Genomic DNA, 24,813 nt, shown 5'->3' on the forward strand with positions numbered 1-24,813 from the left:
TGATCACCGGGCCACATAAAAACGCCCACCATACACTTTGGGGTAGCTGAGATATAAACAGTAAGTATATCTCCTAATTATATAAAAAAAAAAAAGTTATAAAGCCGAGAAAGTTTTTTAAACGATTTTGAAATAAAATTTGTATTATGGCTTTCACATTTCGTTCCTAAAAATAAAGTACAGTTTTCCATCGCGATTCTTTAGTTTTTATGTGCTAAATTTTTTCGTACCTATGATTCTAGAGATATCAAATATGATTCTAGAAAGATCAAATATTCAGAATATCAATATGCATGTTACAAACAATTTTAAATTTATATTCCTTTATTTTCCTTTATTTTCAGAATTTTTTAATCATTACATTCGGACCGAAACTAAAACCGACAGACGAAATCAGGACAAAATTACAAAACACATGGCTTGCTGCAATGATTATATTTGTGGCATTACTAGCGGTGAAAGAAGGAAGCAGGGTGCGGCACATAACGAATGTGTTAAAATTCAACGAAAATTATATGATGCTGGTGTTGCGGACGATTGCTGCAGCACTTGCTCGCATTGTTCCAATTGTTCCTGCCAAAATGCAGATGCCACCAGTTGCAGTAGCATCGATGACTTGGATGCTGATGATAACGACGAGGAGGGACGAATGGCACCACACGAGCTGGTGGTGTCGGCAGAATGTCACCGCTGTTATTTGCGCCGAAGGTCCACAATATCAACGGGAGAAGAGGCAGAAGAGGAAGCTCAGACAGATGACAAATTAACAGCGGCCAGCATTGGCAAACAGGTCGCACAAGAAAAAGAAAAGACTACCACAGAAAGTTCAACGCATACTAGCCGAAGAAGCAGTGCAAGCTTCTGCTCCTGCCATTCGAGCACTTGCTGTTGCTGCGAATGCGACTGTGCGGACGAAGCTGGCGATGATGACTGTGAGACTGCTACAACTGGGCAAATGCACACCGCTAGGGACACTTCGTGTAGGGCTTTAACATCTGCGGCAGATTTCGATGCAGAACATTCAAGTAACCTGACGCCTTTGACAAATGCATCGTCAGTTGCGTCAACGCCAAACGCTGAAGATGCAGATGTAACACTGCGCAGTTTCAACAACACATTAACAGAGGACATAGGTTCATCACTTAGTCAATCCGCAGAATATTTCTCACTTTCTTCTGGTAATCACCAAAGCCAAAAGTCACCCACAGAAACACCAACGCGAAGGAAACTGAAAATTCCTGGCGAAATTAATCCAGCTGAATCTGTATCGAAATCAACCAATGTTCCAGCGTCTAGTAGGAAGCCCTGCAAGCATTACATCAAACATCATCGTCATAAACGGGACACATCTCCATTGGATAGCTACTTATGACGAAGTGTTTCGCTGATCGCGTGGCCAGCGATCGATGTGAACTCGCTACTTCAGCAGACGATACGGAAAACAGCCGTTCTCCACGAGCCTGCAATGGTGCAACAAACGCAATCACATGGTAAACAATCAAGCAAAAAAACTCACCGAATCAATTGTAAATTAAAGCAATACCCTTCTGTTTCAGAACTACAGCAGCAATCCGGGACACGACATGGGAGCAATGATAGTTCGACCGCCACGCTGACACCATCAATTACAACAATCATCAAATACCCACCAATGAATAGCACAGCCAATAGAGCTTGTAGCGTCTCAGGCACACCACAACAGATGTCATTGCATTCGCTTAATGCCGTTACGACGGTAACTACTATTTGTGGCAGCAACGGTGCTTCTGTGGTAACTACCGCCTCAGCACCATGTAGTGGTCGTGCAAAACGCACTTCCAAATTTGCGCCTGCATCCTCGGATGCATTCAGCTGTGATCCCATGCTTTTTGGGCAGGAGCGACGATCAACTGAAATAATCTTATAGCCACGTGGCAATAATGGAAGCTGCAAACTGAGGGCTACATAAATTTAACGGTATGGAAACGCTAATACTCGGATGGCTGCACCTCCCAATTAAAAATGTGTTTTTCATTTTGATGTTTTTATTTTGTCGTGCTGCTATGCTTTCTCTAGTCACTGTTTACCTATTTTAATTGGGTTGAATCCGAATTTTATGATTTGATAGCATGATATTTAGTAAGAGTTCAAACGCAACTTCGTGTTTATCATAAAATTTGTTGATAATTTCCGATCTACAGCATAAAGACTGTTTAACGTAAAATTATTTTAGATCACTACGCCCTTGCGCTTTTGGTTACTTGATCTGAGATTGCCATAAGTCAATATACATATGCGCATGCTAAATAATTTCCTCTCGCCTAATATTTGCAGGTATTATAGGTTGATTATTTATGAGTACGGTTTTCATATTGTGTGAATACGATTAGATACAAAAATATCTCGAGACTTGGAGAGTTGAAGTTTGTTGTTTCTCGGGGGTTAAATTGTAAATTGTTGTTTATTTAAATTATGTAACTACGTATTTGTAAATTAATGTAAGGGGGCGTCCATAAATCATGTGACCACTTTAGGGGGAGGGGGGGGTTAGGTAAATGATCACTATCGATCACGTAGGGGGGGGGGGGGGGGGGGGGGGGGGGGGAGGTGTTTCGTATTATCACGTGATTTGCTTTAATCTCAATAATAACCACATTTCCCTTTCTATTAAATATTTTGCATATGGCAATCATATCAGCTGACTGAGAGCGTAGTCGATAAATATGTATATATGTATTTATGTAAAAAGTTTCAAAATATAACCGAAAACTTGCAGGTCGTGTCGCGTAGAACCCATTCCAATTTTTATTCAAACTCTTCCTATGATTTAAGTTCAAAAAGTTATGGTGAAATGAATTCCAATCTTCACTTGCAGCTATTTCGTGCATATGTTGCACGACATACAAATAAAACAAAAGCAGCGTGCCAGGAAAGTACAAACATCTTCTGGAGAGATGCTAAAAAAACTTGTACAGACAAAACTGATTTCGAAAGCATTATTTTAAATAAAATTAAAGAGCTAAAGCAGTCAACAACAAAAGTTAAGATCACCAATATTGCCCAGTACTTCCAACACCCCAATGAAAAGGTGATGACAGATTTTAGTTTATTAAAAGTTTGTAATAGTAATGCATTATTGTATTATGCATTTCAGAACAATGATAAAGAAACGCCTCAACTGAACGATAGTTCTACCCCCGCAATTGAACCCGACTGCAGCCAGAGTGAAACCGCAGACGTAGTTCAAAATAGCAAGGACTCTGAAGAGTTTACTACGCCAATTTGTCGTAATACCCCAGCGCAGGACGTTCTGCGTAATCAAATTTCTTTACTGAAAGCTGAATACAATGTGGCATTGCTCCGTGCAAAATCAAACGAAATTTCTAAAATCAAAAAACGTATTGGGTCTTGTAAAAAACATCTCCGAAGAAAAAAGCTTCACGCTATTCACTCCAAAAAGCATAGGTTAACTCTTAAATCGAAACTAGCAGAAATAAGTGCAAATAATGTCGACGCAGCCAATGTAACACATAATACTCCAGGCCGTCCTCGTATTGAATGTAAGCAGCCTGAGTTACTCAAAACAATTGTCGACATAGCCATGTTTGGTGCTTCTGCCAACGAACGTCGGCGAAGTGAAATTGTACGGAGTTGTCAAACCTTAAGCGACCTTCACGAAAAATTGTTACATCTCGGTTACCAAATATCTAGAAGCGCGACATATTTGCGATTAATGCCAAAAAATTGTAAAACGTCGGAAGGAAAAAAGCACGTTGTTATCGTACCTGTTAAATTGAGTCGGCCAGAGGCTGATCATCACAAAAGCCATTTGGACCAGCACTTCTGTGTCGCTACAATTAGATCGTTGGAAACGCTGGCAAGTATTCTAGGCCCGCTGCAAGCATGCCAATAGGTTTAGCAGCTGCTAACAAGCAGGCACCTGTCTTAATGCATATGGAGTACCGCGTTTCGCTTCCTGATCACGATTGGATGATAGCCGCCAGACACAAGTTGATACCTAGCGTTTATGCTGCATGTGTAATACAAATTGGTGAAATAGGACGTCCGGAAGCAGTAACCTACTCTGGACCATCTTATATTGCCATCAGAAGTGGAAAGCACTCGTCATCGACCGCATCCACACATGCATTTGATTTTGAAAAACTTATCACATTAACTCAATTCCGAAATGTCATAAAAGATAATTGTGGACGTGTTAAGCCGGTTATTTTTGTGTCTTCTGACGGAGGCCCGGATGAAAATCCTAGATACCCCAAGGTGGTTGCACATGCAATTCATCACTTTCAAAAACATGACCTCGACGCTATTTTTATATTCACAAACGCACCTGGTAGAAGCGCCTTTAATAGGGTTGAACGCAGAATGGCTCCATTAAGTCGGGAATTGGCGGGGGTAATACTACCTCACGATTCTTTCGGCAACCATCTAGATGGAAATGGGAAAACTGTTGATCCAACATTAGAGAAGATAAATTTTCGTAAAGCTGGTGAGGTGTTAGCTGAAATATGGAGTGGTATGGTCATCGACAGCTACGAAGTATTTGCAGAGTACATTGAAACAGATGCTAGAGCTGAAAATTTTGTTCCGGTATTACCATGTACTAAGTGGTACAGCACACACGTTCGAGAAAGTCAGTATATGCTTCAAATAGTTAAATGCACTAATATCGATTGCTGTGGACAAATGCGGAGCTCCCTACTTCAAATTTTACATCACCGTTTTTTACCTCCTCCATACCCTCTTCTGCAAACACCTAGTGGTCTAATTGTCCCAAAACCTAACGCGCATGATGGAAAACATTTCGCGCCTTTACTTTTAAGACTATCGTTGGGATCGAAACATTTAAATTTTGATATAAATAAAATGGCCTACGACTTCTTTTGTCCAACCATAAAAGGGTTGAAAATGTAAAAAAAATGATCACGTGATTTCTGAACGCCCCCTAAAGCAAATATTTAAGAATGTATGAAAATAGCAATTTTTTTATTAATAAAAGTAGTTTTAGATCGAAATTATGTAAGTGTTACGCATTCTAATAAAAATTTACAACTTACCTATATTTGCATATATATATTTTGTTTTGAATAAGAAATTTTTTATAATTTCCTAGAAATTGAATTTAGGCGTAACGGCCGGATAAGATCGTAATTGCAGTATATATTTGTATGATCAAGCGAAAATCCTTGGTCCCTTATAAATCAGGGCTGTTTTGGTTAGGTAGACTCACAATCGCATAAAACGAAAGCGTGCCTGTGTTCAGAAATGCCGGTGTATTCGTGCTGCAGTTAATGCGGCAACGTTACTTTTTACGGAAGAGCATCAAGAAAGCAACATGGATGCAGTATTGCAGTAATTGGGTGTGTTCAGAAATGCATCTGGCCAAAGCATCAGTCTATTTTACTTCTGAACTATTGATGGAAATACCGTATTTATGCAACTAAGTTCCAATTAGGTATTTAAGCGTGGTTGCGCATATTGGACATTTCCATCAATTATAGTTTAGTAAAAAGAGTCGTGATGATTTGGCTTGATGCATTTCTGAACACGCCCATTATTACTTAGATCGAACGCACTCTGCCTCAAGCCAAAGCATCAGTCTCTTATTTGTAAACTATAATTGATGGAAATGCCTTATTTGCATTTATTCGGCATTTAACCATCGCTGCGCATATGGATGTCCCCATAATTTATAATTTAAAAATAAAAGACACTGAACACGGGTCGTATTCTGTCCTCAATCGATTATGCCCGTTTTACAACCTCAGTGTTGCGCAAACCATTAAATAAAGTTCGTTGTGAATTTCTACCAACTTTTAATCAGTTGGGGAGTTGCAACAGTGTTCTAAATTTTCCTCAGTGCCGCTTTTATTACGTGCCTCGAACAGGCCCATGCTTATCCATTTTGGATTCAGCTTCTTACGACATGGGTGTGTTCAGAAATGCATCAAGCCAAAGCATCAGACGCTTTTATTTCTAAACTATAATTGATGGAAATGTCCAATATGCCCAACCACGGTTAAATGCCCAATTGGAACGTAATTGCGTAAATAAGGTATTTCCATTAGTTGTAGTTTAGAAGTAAAAGAGACTGATGCTTTGGCTTGATGCATTTCTGAAGGCACCCTATGGCAGCGCAGTATAAGTATTTAAAAAATTTTGTTTGCATTTACGGAAAAGTTTTTAGTCGAATAGCTACAGCAATATGTTTTGTTTATTCGGTTATAATACTGCATTTACGAACAAACTTTATCGTACGTGTTGTCTATAGACATTTCATTTTCGCTCGATAGCAAAATTTACTCTTTATTTCGCAGAAAAAGCAATAATTCAATGTTATCTAGTTTAATTTTAATAGTTATGTAAATCTTTAATTATGTGCATAATTCTGTATAAGTTGTAGAATTTGTTAATCCCATGCAGAATGTCTGAATAAAAATGTGCAAAATTGGTATATTAAACTAATTGTGGTGCTATTATTTTTTTTTTAATTTCAAGTCTTAGATGAGCAGTGCATGTTGGAGTATCAAGAATTAGTAATGGTAGTTCTTCCATTTTTTTAGATTTTTGTGTGTGATGATTTTGTGTATTATTTTTTAATGCAAATGATTAGTTCAAGGTTTCGGAAAGCATATCAATTCGATGCGTTGAGCATGATTTAATGGTATGAATAAATTAACCAACATGTACTTTGTTTTTAGTTGTAACCATTTGAATGAACACAAAAAAATCATTTGCCTTTTAATGTTACATTAATATTTTAGTTGTACTTATTCGTGAGTAGTAAACGTGAGATTCCTTGTGCACACAAAAATCATATACCTATGAATATGACTAAGAAGTTCATAAATAGAAGTTTTAATGTGCGAAAATTTGTGTAGATGATAGCACTTAAAACATGCATTTAATTAAATCTATAACCACCATTTACTATATTAATATGAAAACTAAATTGGCAATACTGTTTAGAAATGATATACTTTGTGTGTACGTTTAAGATGTTTATCGATATTATAACTAGTAACTTGTCATAATTACATACCACTTCTACTGGTCCAACACGAATTGTTAAATAGTATGTAAAGTTTGTCATTATCTTCCATTGTATTAGTGTACATACAGTTCACGGCCATACAAAATAAATCGGGTTTACGACTCGGGGCGAATCGTAACATTTTATGTGCATATTTTATGACTTTTAAGTAAAATTTTTTGGCTCATTTAAATATTTTGAAAAACTTTCTCCAGAAAATGTCCTAAGAAAATTGAAAAAAATTTATTTTAAGAGCTTACAACTTTTTAAAAAATTCTGCAATTATGTAAACAATTTTTTTGGAAATTCATTAAAGCATTTATTTCTTAAATATCATACAGGATTTCGGTGGTTTACCCCTTAAAAAACCCAAAGAGAAATTTGGCTAGGTTTTATAAAGTAAGCTACAAAAAAAAGTTATAAATAAATTACATCACGTAAATTTTCCGAGAAAATTACTTTTTTTATTTTCCATAGTGTTACCACCCAGTTATTATAAGCGATAACTTTGAAACTACATTTTCTGAGTTAGTAAGTCTTTTTAGGTGTATTTTTAACTAGTACTGTTGGGTTTTCTGGGAAAATTTTCCAATAATGCACCAGGCTTTGAAAAAAAGGTTGATGAGGGGGTGTAGAGGGGATCCCCCTGATTCTAAATCTGACGGTCCCCCCTCCGGAGGCTTATAGTTTTTAAGTAATTAGTAGTTAAAGTTGAAAAAAAGTCGAATTCAACCTCACTTTTTCCTTTGTAGAGCGATTGAACTGACACTTCGGTTCTCATTGTTTCCGTTTTCTGTTTGTTTTTCGACATTTTTATGGAATGTGTGGCAGACATTCCATAAAAATGTCGAAAAACAAACGAATTGCGAAAATTTACAATATATCGAAGCTTTTATTTTTTGAATGCACCTCCATTCTTTTTTAAAAATTTAAGCTTGTCGTCAATTTCTTCATGATCCAATGATCGGATTTAAACCAAATTAGTATAACCACCTGTGAGGTAACACCTTTCCTTTAAAAAAAAGAATTATGGAAATCGCTTAACGTACATACTTAAATATATATGTATATACAAATTTTCAATATTTATCGAAATATTGAACTTTTTTTAATAAGCTTCGCAGGCGAAAATTTTTAATAAGTATATATATTTTATATACTTTATATTTCGTAATGCCTCACAAAGTATTTTTGGGTAAAGACATCTACATATGTATTTACATTTTCAACGATCTGGCACTAGATACTTCGCGGCCATCGCTCAACAATTGTGTGTTTACAATAGAAACTTATTTAAAGAACACTTTTATATTCATTAATTGTAAAATATTTAGTAAAAAAAAGATGTGCATTCATTTGTTTATGAAGAAAAGATGATATAATAATGAAAAGAAAAGTGATTAGTGCAGTGTTTATATAAAAAATATGTGAGGTAATGGGGAAATTTTAACAACAAATTACTTTAAAACTGTTTGCATTTCTACACAAATTGTTGAAGATGTCGGTCAATGAGCACTTCAACACCCCCTGCGAATTTAATTTAAAAAAAAATCGCGTTACTTTGCCTGAAACAGGAAATATTGGAAATCTCAGCCGGTTTTCTAATCAAAATTTAGTTTTAAATTAATAATTTTTTATATTTTTTTTGGTGAAAACCGTTAAAACTTCAGGTCATCTGGTCTCTCATTACACAGACCTGTGTTGTTTTCCCCTCAAAAAACTAATTAGCGATTTGGGTAGGTGTTAGGTACTACACTATCAAAGAAAATAACAAAACAAATTCCATCAGGTAAATTTTTTCAGATAATAAATTCTATCATTTTCTTAGCGGTACCGCGTGTGCAGCGTTAACTTTGAAATCACATAAATTTTTCTGATTTCTTTGGCCTCCTTATGAGTAGTTTTAACTAATACTGTTGGTTTTTTAAGCAAAAATTCAATTCTAAATTAATTAGTTTTCGACTTTTCATGCAAATTGCTATAAATTCTGAAATATGCATCTCACAATGACAGTATGAATTACAACAAACACATTATTTTGACGTTATGATTTCGACGGCGAAAAATTCAGTTGACGCACAGTGGTCGCCATAAAATTGACATTTTGACAGTTGACAGCTGTCAAATGAACTGCAAATTTCTCTAAAATTAAGAAAATCTTTTTGAAAATACCACTGATTACGTTTTTTGATAGGCTGATTACGAATTTTATGTCAAATTAAAATCTTGACAGTTGACAGCTGTCAAATGATCCATGTATTTTTCTAAAAAAAAAAGACAATCTTTTCAAAAATGTCACTGATTAGGTTTTTAGACGTGCTAAGGGTCAGTTCCCATTCTGCGTTATCGTGAAGTGAAGTGAAAAGTATAAAATGAACACCGAAAAAATGCGATGTAAAAGTGTTATTTTTATCACTTCGCAATAACGCAGAACGAGAATTGACCCTCTGATCACGAATTTTATCCCAAATTAAAACTTTGAGAGTTGACAGATGTCAAATAAACTGTTAATTTTTCTATAAATAAGCAAGTAGTTTTTACGATGCTACTGATAAGGGTTTTCAATTCCTGTCAGGGCTGATTATTTCTTAAGAAATGATGAAAATTTCCCATGAATTAAACGTGTTATCTTTTAAGGCTCACTGATTTCGAGTTCTGTATCACATTCAAATTTTGTTGGTTGACAACTGTTAAATCAACTGTCATTTTCAGTTGAGTAGCACAATATAATTGTTTAGCAAAATTTTATTTATTATATACGAGGGAACATATCTAAAATGAATTTATGATCAAATTATGAAATAATAACTGTAATTATATTTACATATAAAGTAGGGAAAGTTGGGGCCGTCTGCTATATGTTCAGCCAAAGAACGTAGATAATAAGAAAGGACAAATCGTTTTAATTGTAGCGAAAGTGAGTAACAGGGGCGTGCCTTCTCTTTTCATCCAACCAAAAAACGTACTAGGGCGTAAAGGCACGCCGCTGTTACTCACACTCGCTGCAATTATAACGAGTTGCCCCTTATTATCTACGTTCTTTGGTTCAGCCAAAACAATTTGATCTAGGCCCCAATAGTTTTTTTAAGATTTTTTTATTTTATACGAAATTCGTCGCTTCCAAAACTTCAGTTTTCTCATTTTTAAATAAAGTTGCTCAGGTTTGAATTATTGGAAATTTCGGACGACATATTGGACTTTGCATTTTGAATTCTCAAAAACTAGTTTGAAATTTGTAGTGAGCGAACCTAAGAATCTCTAAGTTTCATGAACATTCAGTAATATTTTAAATTCTTGGACGCCATATTGGATTCGTTATTGGATTTTTGAAAATTTACTTCAGCTTTGTTAAATAAGCATTAAGGTGTTGATAATTAAGCAACCAAGTTTTATTATGTAATATTTCATAGGAAATCATCATTTTCCATGTTTAAGAAGTAATATCAAACCAGCAATTAGCGTTTTAAGTGAAAGTTTCCTTAAAATATTGTTAAGAAAGCTATCAATTCATGACCGTTAGAACGTGCCACGATGGGAATTCGTTGAATTAAACGGATTCAACGGCTTGCTCAGCAGATGTTATTGAAAATACTAATCAGTTTTTAGTTCGTTGGACATTTCTGAATAAGTAGCTTTATTCCGGTTAATTTATCATAGTTTTAAAATATGCCTTTTTCGCGTAAAACATGGCTTATCCGACCACTGTGTGTCACCCCAACACCACCTTATTGACTTCGCCTCCTGATTGTCGATATTTTTATAAAAAAGAAAGATTTGGTGTGGAAAATATAAATAAATAATATCGTCGAAATGCCAGGGTATGCATATTTTTGACGCTGACCGTATGTACATACACCCAGCAGCAAAAGTGTGCTCTCATTTGTTTTTTTTTGTATCTATTATTCACGATGGTTTCATATTGATTTGTTTCACCTAATTTTTATAAAAAATATAGTTAAAACTACAACTAAAACCTCAAGCATCTAATAGTCCCCCAACAGCTTAACTGCAGTTAAGAGCTCAGATAAGTTCCAGGAACTTATTATGAGCAATTGCCGCCTTCGAGCTGCAATCTCCTGTTTCCTATAGGCATAAACTGCAGTTAGGGCTTGGTGGAAATGAACTAAAAATAAGTTTAAACTTTCTACCAGCAATTAATTTTTAAGAAAAAAAAAAATCGGCTTCAATCAATGCTCATATAAAGATTTATGAGTACCGTTGGTTTCTTCACGATCCAATGGTCGGAACTTTTCGGATAAAAAAGGTTCACGTGGTCCAAAGCTATCCGGTAATACAGGTTTGTGTATAAAAAGAGTTCCGATAATTACTTCCTCCTTTTTTAGAAGTTGGTTAAAACATAAAAAAATTGAAAAAATTTCTTCAATATTTTTTACTTTCTTGTTAGTTTTTTTTCTTTTAGAAAAATTTCGAGTATGCATTGAATTTTAATATATTAAACCCCAAGCTTGTAACAATAGCATCACGTGAAAGGCCATTATACTTGTGTACATGGCAAAGTTAATAAAACTGGATTTAGAACCTCTTGAAGTATTAAAAGGATAGAAAGAATGAGCCAATCAGTGGCACATTCAACTACAGAAAATGCAAAAATTTAGAACTTAGCGGATCCAAAACTTTGTAGACAATATTTTGGGAATATAATTAAAAGAAATGGTTGACAGTTGAAGCCGGCACAGAAAGTCCGTTGCGAGGTTAGCTTGTTATTGTCACGATACTTAACCGAATGGAACTAAATGCTTGTACTCAGAAATTAAAAGAGGACCCCAATATATGCACAACGGTAAGAATCTCCACTGGAACTTTGTATGCCTAGCAAGGGGGACTGGAAATTGGTGGGTTTGTTCGGCGAAAAACCTTAGTTTGATGGGTCTAACGGACGTGTTTGTCGATTTTTGAAAGAAGCTACGTTCATCTAAAAACATTTTCGCAATAAAGAAAGGGAAATCATAATTTTTTGCAGCGGTCACCCTATTTACCGCACCTAAGTTAAATGGAAAATGCTTGGAATTGTTTGTTTTGCAATGATTGCTAGTCTTCTGAGAAAGTGATTTTCCAATATAGGTACGATGGCGGGCTGACCAGCAGGGCATACAGGTGTATGGATTTGTTTACTAGCCTAGCAATGAGAACCAAGCATTTAAAATACTACAATTAGTAGAACGATATTCATAGTTACATATAAATGCACTCCCAGTCATTAATAAAAAAATTGGCAAAAATCAACGGTATTTTGTAGCCACTTGAAAATTGCATTTTATGACACTAAAATTGCATGCGCTACAAAATTTCATACCCGAAATTTTTCGTAAGATATTATTAACTTATCCAATGCAGGTCATTGGGATAGCACATCCCTTTGTTGACATGTTTTTTAAATTTGTATAAAGTTTTAAAACCGGATTTACACGTAGAATATGCTACATTTTTATAAAAAGATTAATGAATATTAAACAAACAAAACGAGAACTGTACATACTGAGGATCAAAAAGGTGTGCTATGCAAATTACTGGGAGTGTATGCACATTAGGGCGGCCTAAAATTTTTTTCCTCCAGGCACCCCCAGATCTGAAGAATATCAAAAATAAGGAGAGGCGTATTTTTTTTTTTTGAAATCTATTAATATTTACTCGTGCCGCCGGGGCTTTGAAGTTTCCCATGTATTTTACATGGGGAAAATACATATTTTCGTAAAATTGCTATAAAATCGTAATAAAAAATTTTAAATTTGAAAGTTTGATCGAATAAAACTATTTCTCTTCAGAAGTCTTCAAAAAAATAACAATTTGATGATTATTTAACCTAAAAATTTTACTAATAGTTTTTTAAGAACCGAGAATTAATTTAATTTGGAGCTTCAGATCGAAATAAAAAAAGTTTATGTACATTGTACATTGTACATACAAATAACGAGTACAGGTTCTAACTAACATATTAAACATATATACATATATGTGTATGTACTTAGCGTACACTTCTTAAAAATGTAGATGCATACATAGAAATATACATCAGTAGTTCTTTTTCAAATCTATAATCTTTAATGTACAATTGTAGACGAAATATCAGTAGCTTATAAATAGATTTCAAAAAAAAAATAAATAAGAGCAATATTCTGCATAACTTGTTTTCTTTTTAATTAAATAATAAATGGTTTACGGTAAGTAGCAAACACTTTGGTAAGTGCTTTCTCGAAAGTTATTAAACTGAAAACTGTTGTAAAAGTTTGAACTATTAATGTAATCATAATTTTGTATGATATATGTAGGAATGTACTTTTACTTAAGCGCCCATAACTTCTACATTTATTATTAAATTTAGATAAATAAAATAATAAGCAGGGTCTTAAGACACATTTGTAAAATATCTTTCCTTGAAGTGGAAGAAAGCTAATTTTTCTATGTTGTTGTCTGTGCCCAGAGTAAATTTCTGTTTGGAGATTTTGTTAAAAAATTATTCAAACTTGTCGATAAATCAATGCCTTTAAAGAACTAATCCAGGTGAAGTTTAATAGGCTTTACTAATGTTCTAGAGCAGTTTAAGATTGGAAAAATGTATTCAAAGAAAATTTCAATTAAGAAAAAAATTTATTTGTAAATTTGTATATGCATACCCTCCATATTTGTGCTTTTTAGCGTTAATAACATATATATAAAGTTTTATGGCCGTAGTATAACGATAGCCCGTGCCGAATTTTAGTTGAAGTTTTAGTTAACAATTTCAATTAGGGCTACCAAATCGTCCATGAAAACTTTGGAAATCCGAAAAATTCATTGTTTCCCATATTTGAACGCATTTCTAGTAAATCTGCTTATTTGAATTTTTAATAGGACGGCAGGATTTCTCCCAAACACATCGAAAAAATAATTGATAAAAAATGTATAGTAGCTTTGTAAGGGTATATTACTAGGCTGCAAAAGGATATATATTCTATTACAATATTGGTGTATGGGCAGAAAATTTGCAATTGTGGAACATTTGTTAATTGGTCTGACAGGGCGTATGATGAACATCAATATATTAAACTCAACTTCTCTATGTGTAAAAAATATTTTTCCTCCTTTAAAAATAAAAATACCCTTCGTAGTTAATATTAAATAAACAAAATAAAGTGTTTTAGTATTTGTCATGCTCTCCCGGGTTGATATAATGACATGAAAAAATTTAACTAAACATATTTTTTATATCGTACTGATTTACAACCGTTAGAACAGCCCAAAGTGACGTATTAAATAATAAAGCATATGATTTCTTTATTTAATTTTATATAAAGCATTTTGTAAGGAGAAAATTAATTTGATAGATTAGTTGAATTTAATAATTTAGAATTGCAAGTTTTCAGGACATACAAAACTTTTTCTACTAGAAACGATAAAATTAATTTGTATCGGTTTTACAGGTATCCAATTATCCTTTATCCAAAATATCATTTGAGGTTTTTATTCTTTATTGTCATTGATGATATTTTACTGTTGAATTAAGGAACAAATATGGAAGTATTAATCAGAAAATTTTAAAAATATCCTCTGAAATTTTTATCGTTTAATCTATATATATAAAAATGGTGTGAAAAATGTATAGTAATTCATGAATTGAGAACGGTTGGGCCGATTTGACTAAGGAGAAGGTGTTTACGAAAGAAAATTTTGGGAAAACCTTCCGGGAAAGTCTGGAAATTGGAAAAATCGAAAATTTTTTTTTTTTTTGTATGGAATTTTTTGTGCAATTCCTTCGGAATGGCTTTCGTATGGAAAAATAGAAAATTTTAAGTGGAAAACTCAGATAAATCCGGAAGAACGCGAAAAATTTGATTTTTTTTCGACGAAATTTTGCATTTTGTCGTATGATTTGATGATTTTGGACGATGTAAAGGTGGAAAATTTGTTGAGAAGCTTTGAAAATTTCGAATAATTGTGAAATTCATTGAAAGCATGAATCAATTGGGAACAATTTTCTCCCATGTTTCATAACCGATTCGAATGGTTGCTGTTTTTTTGGAAAGGTGTTTAGAAGGAGGAGTGCACAAAGTTTTAATGTTTCCGATAGGTGGCGCAGGGATCGAGCTAAAAAAATGCATTTGGTACGTAGGGAGCCTTTTTCCTAGATTATCATAAACGATCCGTTTTTCCCGTTAAATGGGCCAGGGGCCGCTCTATTCGACAAAGTCTTATTTATGGTGCGACTTACTTGAAATTTGCCATGTAGGTAGCTTATTGCCAGGATTAACATATAGGATACTTTTTTTTTGAAAGGTGGACCAGGGACCGATCTATAATAGATAGTCGTAGAATAGAATTGAGTCATTGTTTTACAGTTCGAAAGGCGCTTGACGGCGCCGCAAACATGGCTATTTAACAATACTTATTACACAGGCCAACAAAAATAGATAAGCATAAAGTTTCCATCAGCTCCATATTTTGAGAAAAACGTGTTGAAATTGTCAAAACATCGCGTTTTTTGCAATATTCGAGAAGCTGTAGCAAAGAAACAAAAGGTGGTAGAACCTCTCACTTAGGCGTAGATTAAGCAAAAATCTCGACTACTGTCCATGCAAATTCCTGCACCTTTGCTTGAGGGTCACTTATCGTCATTTGTTGAACATAAAAAACTGGTTTTGGGAAGTTTGAGTACCTCCCGCAATTAAGCAAAAGGTGTTAGAAACCTTAGGCTTAAATTAAGGCTTGGACTTCTGACTTCAATCCCTGAAAATACCATTCGTGCACCTTTACCCTAAGGTCACCTATAATCATTTGTTGAACAGCTAACAATGATTTTTACACTTTTTTTTCAATTGCATAATTTTCCATTTTTTTTTTTTATTGTTGGGCGATAAAAAGTATATGAGTATAGGTGACTATCAGGGCAAGATGCAGAAATAGTATTTTCAGAGATAGTAGTCTGCAGTTCTGGTTTTAATCTAAGTCTAAGTGGAAGGTTCAACAGCTTTTTGTTTCCTTGCTAGAGCTTCTCAAATATTGCGAAACACGCAATTTTTTTACACTTTCACCAAGTTTTTTTCAAAATCTGGAGCTAATGGAAACTTTATACTTACGAATTCGTAATCAGCACAAAAAAGTCTATCGAAAACAGCTTTAACATTTGCCGCGTCGAAATCGGTGCTACCCTGTGTTACCGAGACTATGTAATTATATAAAGAGAAGCTCCTTCTTTTTATAAGAGGTGATGTCGTCAAAGGCTGTACCGAAATTTGGACACCTACTGCAGACTTTCTATATATTAAGGGAGAGTGTCATCACCCATATACATATATCGAATTTTTCATAGCGTATATCTCGGAAATATTTGTAGTAGTGTCCTGGAAATTGGTATAGAGATTTTGGGGCTACTGGAAAAGGTGGCGTTGGGCTTTCCAAACATCTGTAAATACACCCTGAATACAGTGTTTGTTTAGGCCAACGGCCTAAATTTGTCGCAGCATTTTCGACCCACCCTAATGCTTAACATAACTTCATTATTATGTCAACTGTCGAACTGTTTACCACTATGTTTTATTAAAAACCAATACAAATTTTGGCACTATTTCTAATTAGTCAAGTGGTGTGTTTTTCCATATTCATTATTTATTTGCACTTGGCGTATAACGCGCTTGTACATAAGAATATATACACATACATACATATACAGATCTCACTGGTTTGGTTGGCGAGCAATTTCTTGTGAACAAACAAACATACATACATACGTATACTTAAAACGCATTTATATTGCTAAATCGGTGTTAATAAACATAGAAAGTTCACAGATACAATTTAAAGGAAAAATAGAGAATTTTTATTACTTTGTGGTTGAATTGGTGGTATTTTGGTGGTACATTCTGCTTATATACATTGGGTATATAGTTTTGGGTTACCTTGACATAGGATTTTCTTCGTGTGCTACCTTTACGGTTGGAAAATCGGCTTCTTTTGAGTCAGTCTCTCATAGTGATACTTCCAAAAATTTCTTGTGAAGTTGTTATTTCGCAAATAAGTGAAAAAATTAAATAAAATGGAAACATACACCCGGTTAGCAGATTCGGTCATTGAATTTGATACAGAATTTCTGAGCACTCCCACAGGTGAGCACACCAAACATTCGCTGAAAATTCAGCAAAGCGAGCTTAGTGTACTGTGGGAGAAAGCCAAAGCACTCTTTGACGAAGTTCTGACTACCGAATCAACTAGTGCTAAAGATGTTAGCGCTATAAGAAAGAAAAATAAGATCTGCTATGCAGCTTTTGTCCGGTGTATGACAAAAATTAACGAATATTCCGAAAAGTTGGAAAAATCAGAAAAGGAAAGTGAAGAGATGTCACTCGCTTCGCATAGTTTGCATCTTCCACCTTGCGATATTGACGTTTTTTAAAGGTGACTATCTGTCGTGGCCAACTTTTCGTGACATGTTCACGGCAATTTATATCTTGAACAAACGGCTTACACCCATACAGAAGCTTTATTATCTGAATCAGAAAACGCAGGGTGAAGCCAAAGAAATTGTCAAGAAATGCGACTTAACGAATGAAGGCTTTAACACAGCCTGGAAGAATCTTTGCGATAGATACGAAAATAAAAGGATCCTAGTTAACACTCAGTTGAAGATTCTCTTCAACTTGAATACAGTTGATAGCGAATGTGGAAGCTCAATAAAGAGATTACAAAGGGATATTAATAATTGTATATCATCCCTAGAGAGTCACCAGATTGACATTTCAAACTGGGACCCTATTATTACGTATCTGTGTTCTACTAAACTACCTGAGGAAACCCTTTCGCTGTGGGAACAATCGGTAGAAAATAAAACAGAAATATCCAAGTGGTCAGATATGGACCGATTTCTTTCAAGCAGGTTTCAAACGTTAGAATCGGTTTCAGGTTTAAGAGGAATCAAGACTTCGAAGTTTTCAAAAGTGCCAAGTCATAAGCATTCCTCTGAACCCTCTCACAAGAAACTTGGCGTTTTTCAAACTAGTGTCGCCAAATACATGTGCAAAATGTGCCAATGCAACGAGCATAGAATTCATATGTGCCCAAAATTTCTGAAGATGTCTGTAGCTGATAGAATCTCCTTTGTAAAAACGAACAATAGCTGTTTTAACTGTCTGTCTTTCGGACATTCGGTGTCGAAATGCACGAGTTCTTACAACTGCGCCAATTGCCATTCTCGACACCATACGCTCCTACACAATCAGACAGCACCGCCTAAAACAGCTACCAGGGAAAATACTTCTAATCCTGCGGACAATTTACCATCGACTTCCAGACAGGCACAATTGAGGAATCAAGCTTCAAAGGGGAAAAGTAACCAAGTAATAAAGGTGCAATCACATCACGCTAATACTAGCAAAGGTGTTTTACTCGGCACTGCTCGGGTTACTATTCATTATAATGGCACCAATTATGCTGCTAGAGCTCTAATTGATTCTGGCTCTGAGTGTTCCTTCATTACGGAGAGGCTCAGACGCAGAATCAACTTGCCCACAAAGAAAATGCATGCTCAAGTTTCGGGCATCAATAATACGGTTTCTGCACAGGTAAAAGAAGCGTGTTCTATACAGTTGCGGTCACCGATTGACCCATTCATTTCAATTGATGCTATTGTCTTAGTGCTACCAACTCTTACCGGGAATTTGCCAACTTGCGACATTAGCGCACTAACACAACAAGCTTTTCCTGATCTCATCCTGGCAGATAAAAGGTTTTATGTAAATGAGCAGGTCGATCTTGTCTTGGGAGGGGACATATATCCCCATATAATTTTGAGTGGCATTAAGAAGAATGTTCTTAGTACCCTTCTGGCACAAGAAACAGTGTTCGGTTGGATACTGACTGGTCGTGCTGATGCAGTCAACCCAACCAACAATAATAGAGTATCGTTCTTCAATGAAGTGGCTCTAGACAAACAGCTAAGCTCTTTTTGGGAACTTGAGGATCTTCCACGAGATAAAACTGCAACAGCTGAGGAAGCAAAGTGCGAGGAGCTTTACAAGCGTACAACACAGCGGAATCCAGATGGGAGGTACATCGTGTCGCTTCCTTTCAAGGCGGAGTTCCCGGCTGATATAAACTTAGGGCCATCACTCAAAATCGCGTTTTCTCAATTTTACAAGAACGAAACTCGACTTAGAAAAAATCCAGACTTACAGAGGCAAATAATTACCCGCTGACGTGCAGATTATGCAGCAACAAGCATCCCTTAAGAGTATGCCCAATATTTCGTGCCAAAAGACCAGAAGAACGCCTGCGTGACGTTCTGATCCATCGCTATTGCACGAATTGTTTATCGGGGATACATCGTGCAGCACACTGCACTAACCCAGGGAGATGTCGACGCTGTAACGAAGAACACCACACCATGCTCCATATTGAGAACGTGAGCGACGGATCAAGACGTCAGCGACGATCAAGGAGGCCAATAATCAACAATGACAGTGATGATGCGCTTTCACTAGATGCGTCTGAGGTCGGAGCGGAATCGAATGCTTTCCGCCCAGACCTGGAGGAGGAAGAAATGCCAGTCGCTGGAGCGGAAACTAATGCTTTCCGCCCAGATCTAGAGGAGGGGGATATGCCAGAAACTGGAGCGGAAACTAGCGCTTTCCGCCCAGAAGAATCAACCGGAATGGAGTCAAACGCACTCCATCTGGACTCGGCTAGTGAAGTGGAGCTGGAACCCCAGCGCTACGGGCAGCTCTTGAGATATGAGCAAAGAGAGCTAAGCGGAATGCAAATGAAAACTTTCCAACCGCGAAACGAATGGCATCGTCTTCAAACTCGACGACTGAACAAACGACCGCGTCATCGGCGACAGCATGGAAGAGTGGAATCACAAGCGTTCCACCTTCCGCCTAGAACCGGTTTCCGGTCAGGTATGGTCCAGGACCTCCGAGCCCCGGTACATCCGATTCAAGCCCTCACATCGATCGCGCCGACAGCTGTGGTCAAGATAGAAGCAGCGGGCCGCCTACATTTAGTTCGAGCCGTAATTGATGCGTGCGCCTCAACGTCCATAATCGCCGAAGATTTGGCGAGGGAATTAAATCTTGGGGGAACTGCAATAAATTCCCAGAGGGGCTACTTCATTAAGTTGAGAGGAAAGCATGGACAGTCAGCCACCGTTACGACGCACGCAATTTCCATCAAAAATTATCGGAAGCGGACACCAAATACTAGTTTGGACGCTACCGTAGTCGCCGCTTATTCGAACCTGAAGCTCGCGGACCCGCGCTTCCACATCGCAGCGCCAGTCCGCTTAGTATTAGGCGCCGAGGTCTTCCCCAAAATCCTACTCGGCGCAATTCCTGCGGGTACACTCGGCCCGCTATTAGCACAGAACACCATCTTTGGATGGGTCCTGTCGGGCGCTTGTTGAACTTTTTTTTCTTCGCATACTTTTACCATAAATACACACTGAATTGTTTTACTTATTTTATTGAATAAATGTGCAGTTGAATTTTTGAAACCCACGTCTTTAAATAATACTTTCTTCTACCTTCAGAGTTTAGGTACATGGACAACGGCAACGAAGAACATTTACATTATTAGATAATTTTTTAAAATTAAGGAGTTAATTGGAACATAGTGGCCGGAACACGTGGAATTCAGATTTTTCGCTTCGCAAAGGGGGCCGGCATGTTTAGGCCAACGGCCTAAATTTGTCGCAGCATTTTCGACCCACCCTAATGCTTAACATAACTTCATTATTATGTCAGCTGTCGAACTGTTTACCACTATGTTACTTATGCTAAAATGTCCCTTCGGTAAATATACAGTTCGACAGGCAACAGTAAGAAGAAATTTAAACCGGTCACTTACTTGTTTTCCGAGAGTGAAGTCAAGAGGACGTGTTCCAGCCACCGTGTTCCCGTATCAATAAAAGGTAACCTGTACAACCAACATATATGCATATATATTAGTACCAATTTATCTATTTTTGAATAAACACCAATTTATATTAAATATTAATACAAACGTTTTGCTTTGTTTTTCATTCCAATAAATTAAATCGGCCACAACTTTGTCCAAGCGTTGTGCCGGTTTAACAGTGTTTTTTTTTTCTTTTTCACAATAAATGTTTTTTGTTTATTTTTTATAGAAATATAGTTCTTTTTGCATCATTTTGCTTTTTGCGTATGCAGTTTTGTAGTTAACTAAATTTCGTATCATTAAGTGCAAGTTTTAAATGGCTATAAGTTGCGGTTGATTTTTGAGATTTTTTTTCGCTGATGTTGCGCATTTTCTCCGTATAAGGAATGCGTAAGAGTTTTTTTGTATGGGAAAAATACCGAAGAGTGTCAGTATGTAAAAGACTTATTTTGGTGGATAAACTCCTCCTAAACGACCAAAACGAGTTTAACGACATTTTTTATGTGTTTGAGTAGGTCCCTGTATAGTTTAAGTTCACAACTTAAAACGCCAGATGGCGCTAAAGTCGGGTTATTACTCAAAATCGTATTTGTGATCCGATTTGACTCATATTGGAGATGTATATGTATTGGTAACAATAGGGGCAATACTATTGCAAAACAAGATGCGCAAGGTGGCGCTGGTGCCGAGTTATTGCTAAAAATCGTCATTTCGAAGGCACCAGAGATCAAAGTCAAATTACCCCCGTTAAATCAACCATCACAACCATTGCGGTCCTTGCTGTACGTTGACTAAACAGAATGTGGACCAATGATACTCACCAGTTTGGAAATGGCCACCAACTAGACAGTCAGACAGTCAGATTCAAGGATGATTCACCATCGAGCCGCAAGGACTTCGTCCCGGTATAACGCTTTCGTCAGGTTATTTAAGACGGCAATGGAGGATAGAAGGCACCACAAAACCAAACGTGAAAGTGAATTGCTGGCGAACGTTGGTCCAAATGTTTCAATAAAAAAATTAATTTTGGGCGGGACGAAGTTCGCCGGGTCTGCTAGTATATTTATATAAGTATATTCATAGGATTTAAATAATATTTTTAAAGGACATACATAATTGACATGTTCCAAAAAGATAATTGAAAACAAAAGTTATAATTAATCTTGAATTATTTTTTCAACTGATACTCATATATCCATACTTTGTGCAATCTTTTGGAAATATATATATGTATATAACTTGTGGGGTCATTTGGAAAAAATCTTGACTACCTGTTAAAAAACCAAAAACTAATTATTATACCCTAATACTGTAGGGAGTATAGTAATACGGGGTAGTCACTTTGGTAACTTATTACCAAAATTGGTAGAAAAAATTTGGGTTGCTAAAAAGGTAATTTTTTTCATTTTGGTAGATTTTTGTTAAAGTATTTTGTTTGAAGAACAAATAAAATTTTCGTTCCCGTTTTTTCTCGTTGTTGCCTTCAATTTCATTATTTTCACTTCCGAGAGGATGCCATTACTATAATCTCAAATACCATATCATTAGTTAAATTAAAAGTTCCTTATACAAATTTTACTTTTATTGAAATAACTAAAAAAGAACAAATCTATTGTTTTATTAAAATAACTAAGACAAGTTATTGGTAGATATTTTTCAGGTTTGGTAAGCATTTTTTTCGTGGTGGCAACCCTGATAGTAATACCGTCTTATACAGAAGTAAAATCAGTAAATTAACAAATTACGCGAACTGCACAAAGCTTATTCTGATAACTTTGACTGTAAGTCGGCAAAGGTTGCCGTGGGCCGAAATAAAGCCAATAAAATGAGGGGTATGCGTAAAAAAACAACTTTGGTTTTTTGGGACAGTCTACATAAGATTTTTTCAAAAAATTGCAACAAAATTTTGCATCAACTTTTGCCGGGCGGTAAATATAATTTTTAGCGCATAATATCAAAAAATTCAAATTTTGAATTAATTTTTTTTTTTATCAAAATTCGGATTTTACATTCACCGGTAGTGTTAAATAATTATTTCGTATATCTTAGAGATAAGATTTAAATTTTATGGCGTACCAAAACTTCAAAGTCACTGTTAAATTTTGTGTACTTTGACTGTTAAGGAGAACAAAACGCCATCCAAAACTATTAAAATTATGGCGCCTACACACAAATTAAAAAAGCTTTTGTTTCTGAATGAAAGTTTCTTATTTTTGGAAATGAAGTTGTTGAATAAGATAAGGAACAAATAATTGTCTTAATTGATTGGCGGTACCCGCAGTAGGTAAATTTAAATAAGGTAAATTTAAAAACAAGAAAACATAAAATACTATCCTAAAATAATAAGGTACAATTCATATTTAAAAAGGAAAATTAATTTTAATACTACTTTGCTTATTTTTAGTCTGATATTTCATCTCCCATTCACTTGCCAAGCCAGGGAGTGGCCAAAAACGATTATTTTGAGTCCGGTTCAAACATCTCACGACTTTCGGTGTTTACATCAATTATCCTCTGGGTATCAACCAAACACTTTTTCGGAAGCGAGCCAGTTATGAAAATGCAAAGCCTCCCAGCAATGGATGGTGCTGCGCTGGACTCGCCACGTAATAACAACCCCCAATGAAAAGATATAGAAAGCCGAGTACGACATCCCTTTTTTCGTGAGGACCGAGACAAATGACTACGATTTGGGCGCATGCACCTGGAATGTTAGAGACTTTCGACTTCAAATAGTTTTCGCTAGTGACATTTGGCTGTCAGAGGACTAGACATTTTTTTTTTCATATGATTTCACCACGGCCAAAGCCCTAAAAATCCTTTATCAGTGAATGTTTTCGACCTGTTAAGATTTTTCAACGGAGCACAGTGCGGCCGAATTCCAAAAGTGCGGCAAAAATTTGAGAAAATAAAGTTTCTAGATAGGCCTTTTTTGACACTGAGTTGCCTAAAGGGATCAACTAAGAAGCGAAAACTGTTCACTCTCTTTATTTTCATTTGCAGTGTCACCTTTTCCCAAGCACACCATTACTTATTGTAATTAAAAGCGAAAAGTTATTAACGTATAAAAGTATTCCATTTGAGCGAGCGAAGAAGGTGATTGGTTTATCTCTGTTCTGCGTTTGTAGTGATCAAAGTAAAGTGTTTTGTAAAAAAGTTTGTGCTGAGTTTAATTCTAATTTTGATTTATTTCTGGATTGCGGATTCCTTTTGACTTTTGTGGAATCTTTTGGCGATTTTTTGTTTTCTATTAATTTGTGCTGATACGTGCAAGGAAAGTGAAACGTGTTGTTGAAGGTAGTGTAGGTCATGGCGTCAAAGGGTGATGATTTGGGGGAGACTGATGAGGTGCACGTGGAGGCTCGGGTGGATTTTAAGCATAAAAGAATGAAAACAGATACTAAGGATTACAAAAAGGTGGGCCTTCAAAGATTTTAGGATCCGTCTAACATGGATTTTGAGGAATATGCGGTGGAATGGATGAGGGACAAGGGAATTGGTAATGTAGAAGGTAACGGTACTGAGGTCACGCCAAGTTGCAACGGGACTGATATGACGCTAAGTGGTAACGGGACAAATGCACGGGTGGTACAGTCGATGAAAATGTTGAAGCGACGAATAGTGTAATTGGCAAAAATATGTCAGGTGAAGTTGGAAAGATAAGAGTAGGAAGAGAAATGGTGTTATACCCAGCAAGCCATAAAGGTTTAGCATGTGTACTTTTTGATACTAACTTATGTGACACGGTGCACAACAGGAAAGTGAGAAACGGTTTATACTTGTCTAGCAGGATTAAGGATTTGGGAATTGAGGGCATTGATACGATAAGGGCTATAGGAGTTACGTTGTATAAAGTGTATTATATAAATGCTTCTTATGCGAATAGATGTGTACAAAGTGAT

The 24,813-nt window shown here is 36.0% G+C and overlaps 1 protein-coding gene across 3 annotated transcripts; it reads left to right on the forward strand.

Moving 5' to 3' along the window:
- Positions 1-7,184, forward strand: LOC118740945. 3 transcript variants are annotated; one of them, XM_036472713.1, is made up of 5 exons: positions 1-60; positions 345-1,490; positions 1,557-1,956; positions 2,855-3,067; positions 3,134-7,184. In XM_036472713.1, exon 5 carries the CDS (start codon positions 3,883-3,885, stop codon positions 4,909-4,911), a length of 1,029 nt encoding a protein of 342 aa, XP_036328606.1. In that variant the 5' UTR covers positions 1-60; positions 345-1,490; positions 1,557-1,956; positions 2,855-3,067; positions 3,134-3,882; the 3' UTR covers positions 4,912-7,184. The 3 variants fall into 2 exon arrangements, with proteins under 3 accessions (XP_036328606.1, XP_036328607.1, XP_036328605.1); XM_036472712.1 differs by lacking the exons at positions 1-60; positions 345-1,490; positions 1,557-1,956 and having other exon boundaries at positions 2,588-3,067.
- Positions 7,185-24,813: the final 17,629 nt, after the last annotated feature.

Source organism: Rhagoletis pomonella, unplaced genomic scaffold (genome assembly GCF_013731165.1).
Source record: "Rhagoletis pomonella isolate Grant_MI unplaced genomic scaffold, Rhpom_1.0 Rhpom_scaffold_00006, whole genome shotgun sequence".
NCBI lineage: Eukaryota > Metazoa > Arthropoda > Insecta > Diptera > Tephritidae > Rhagoletis > Rhagoletis pomonella.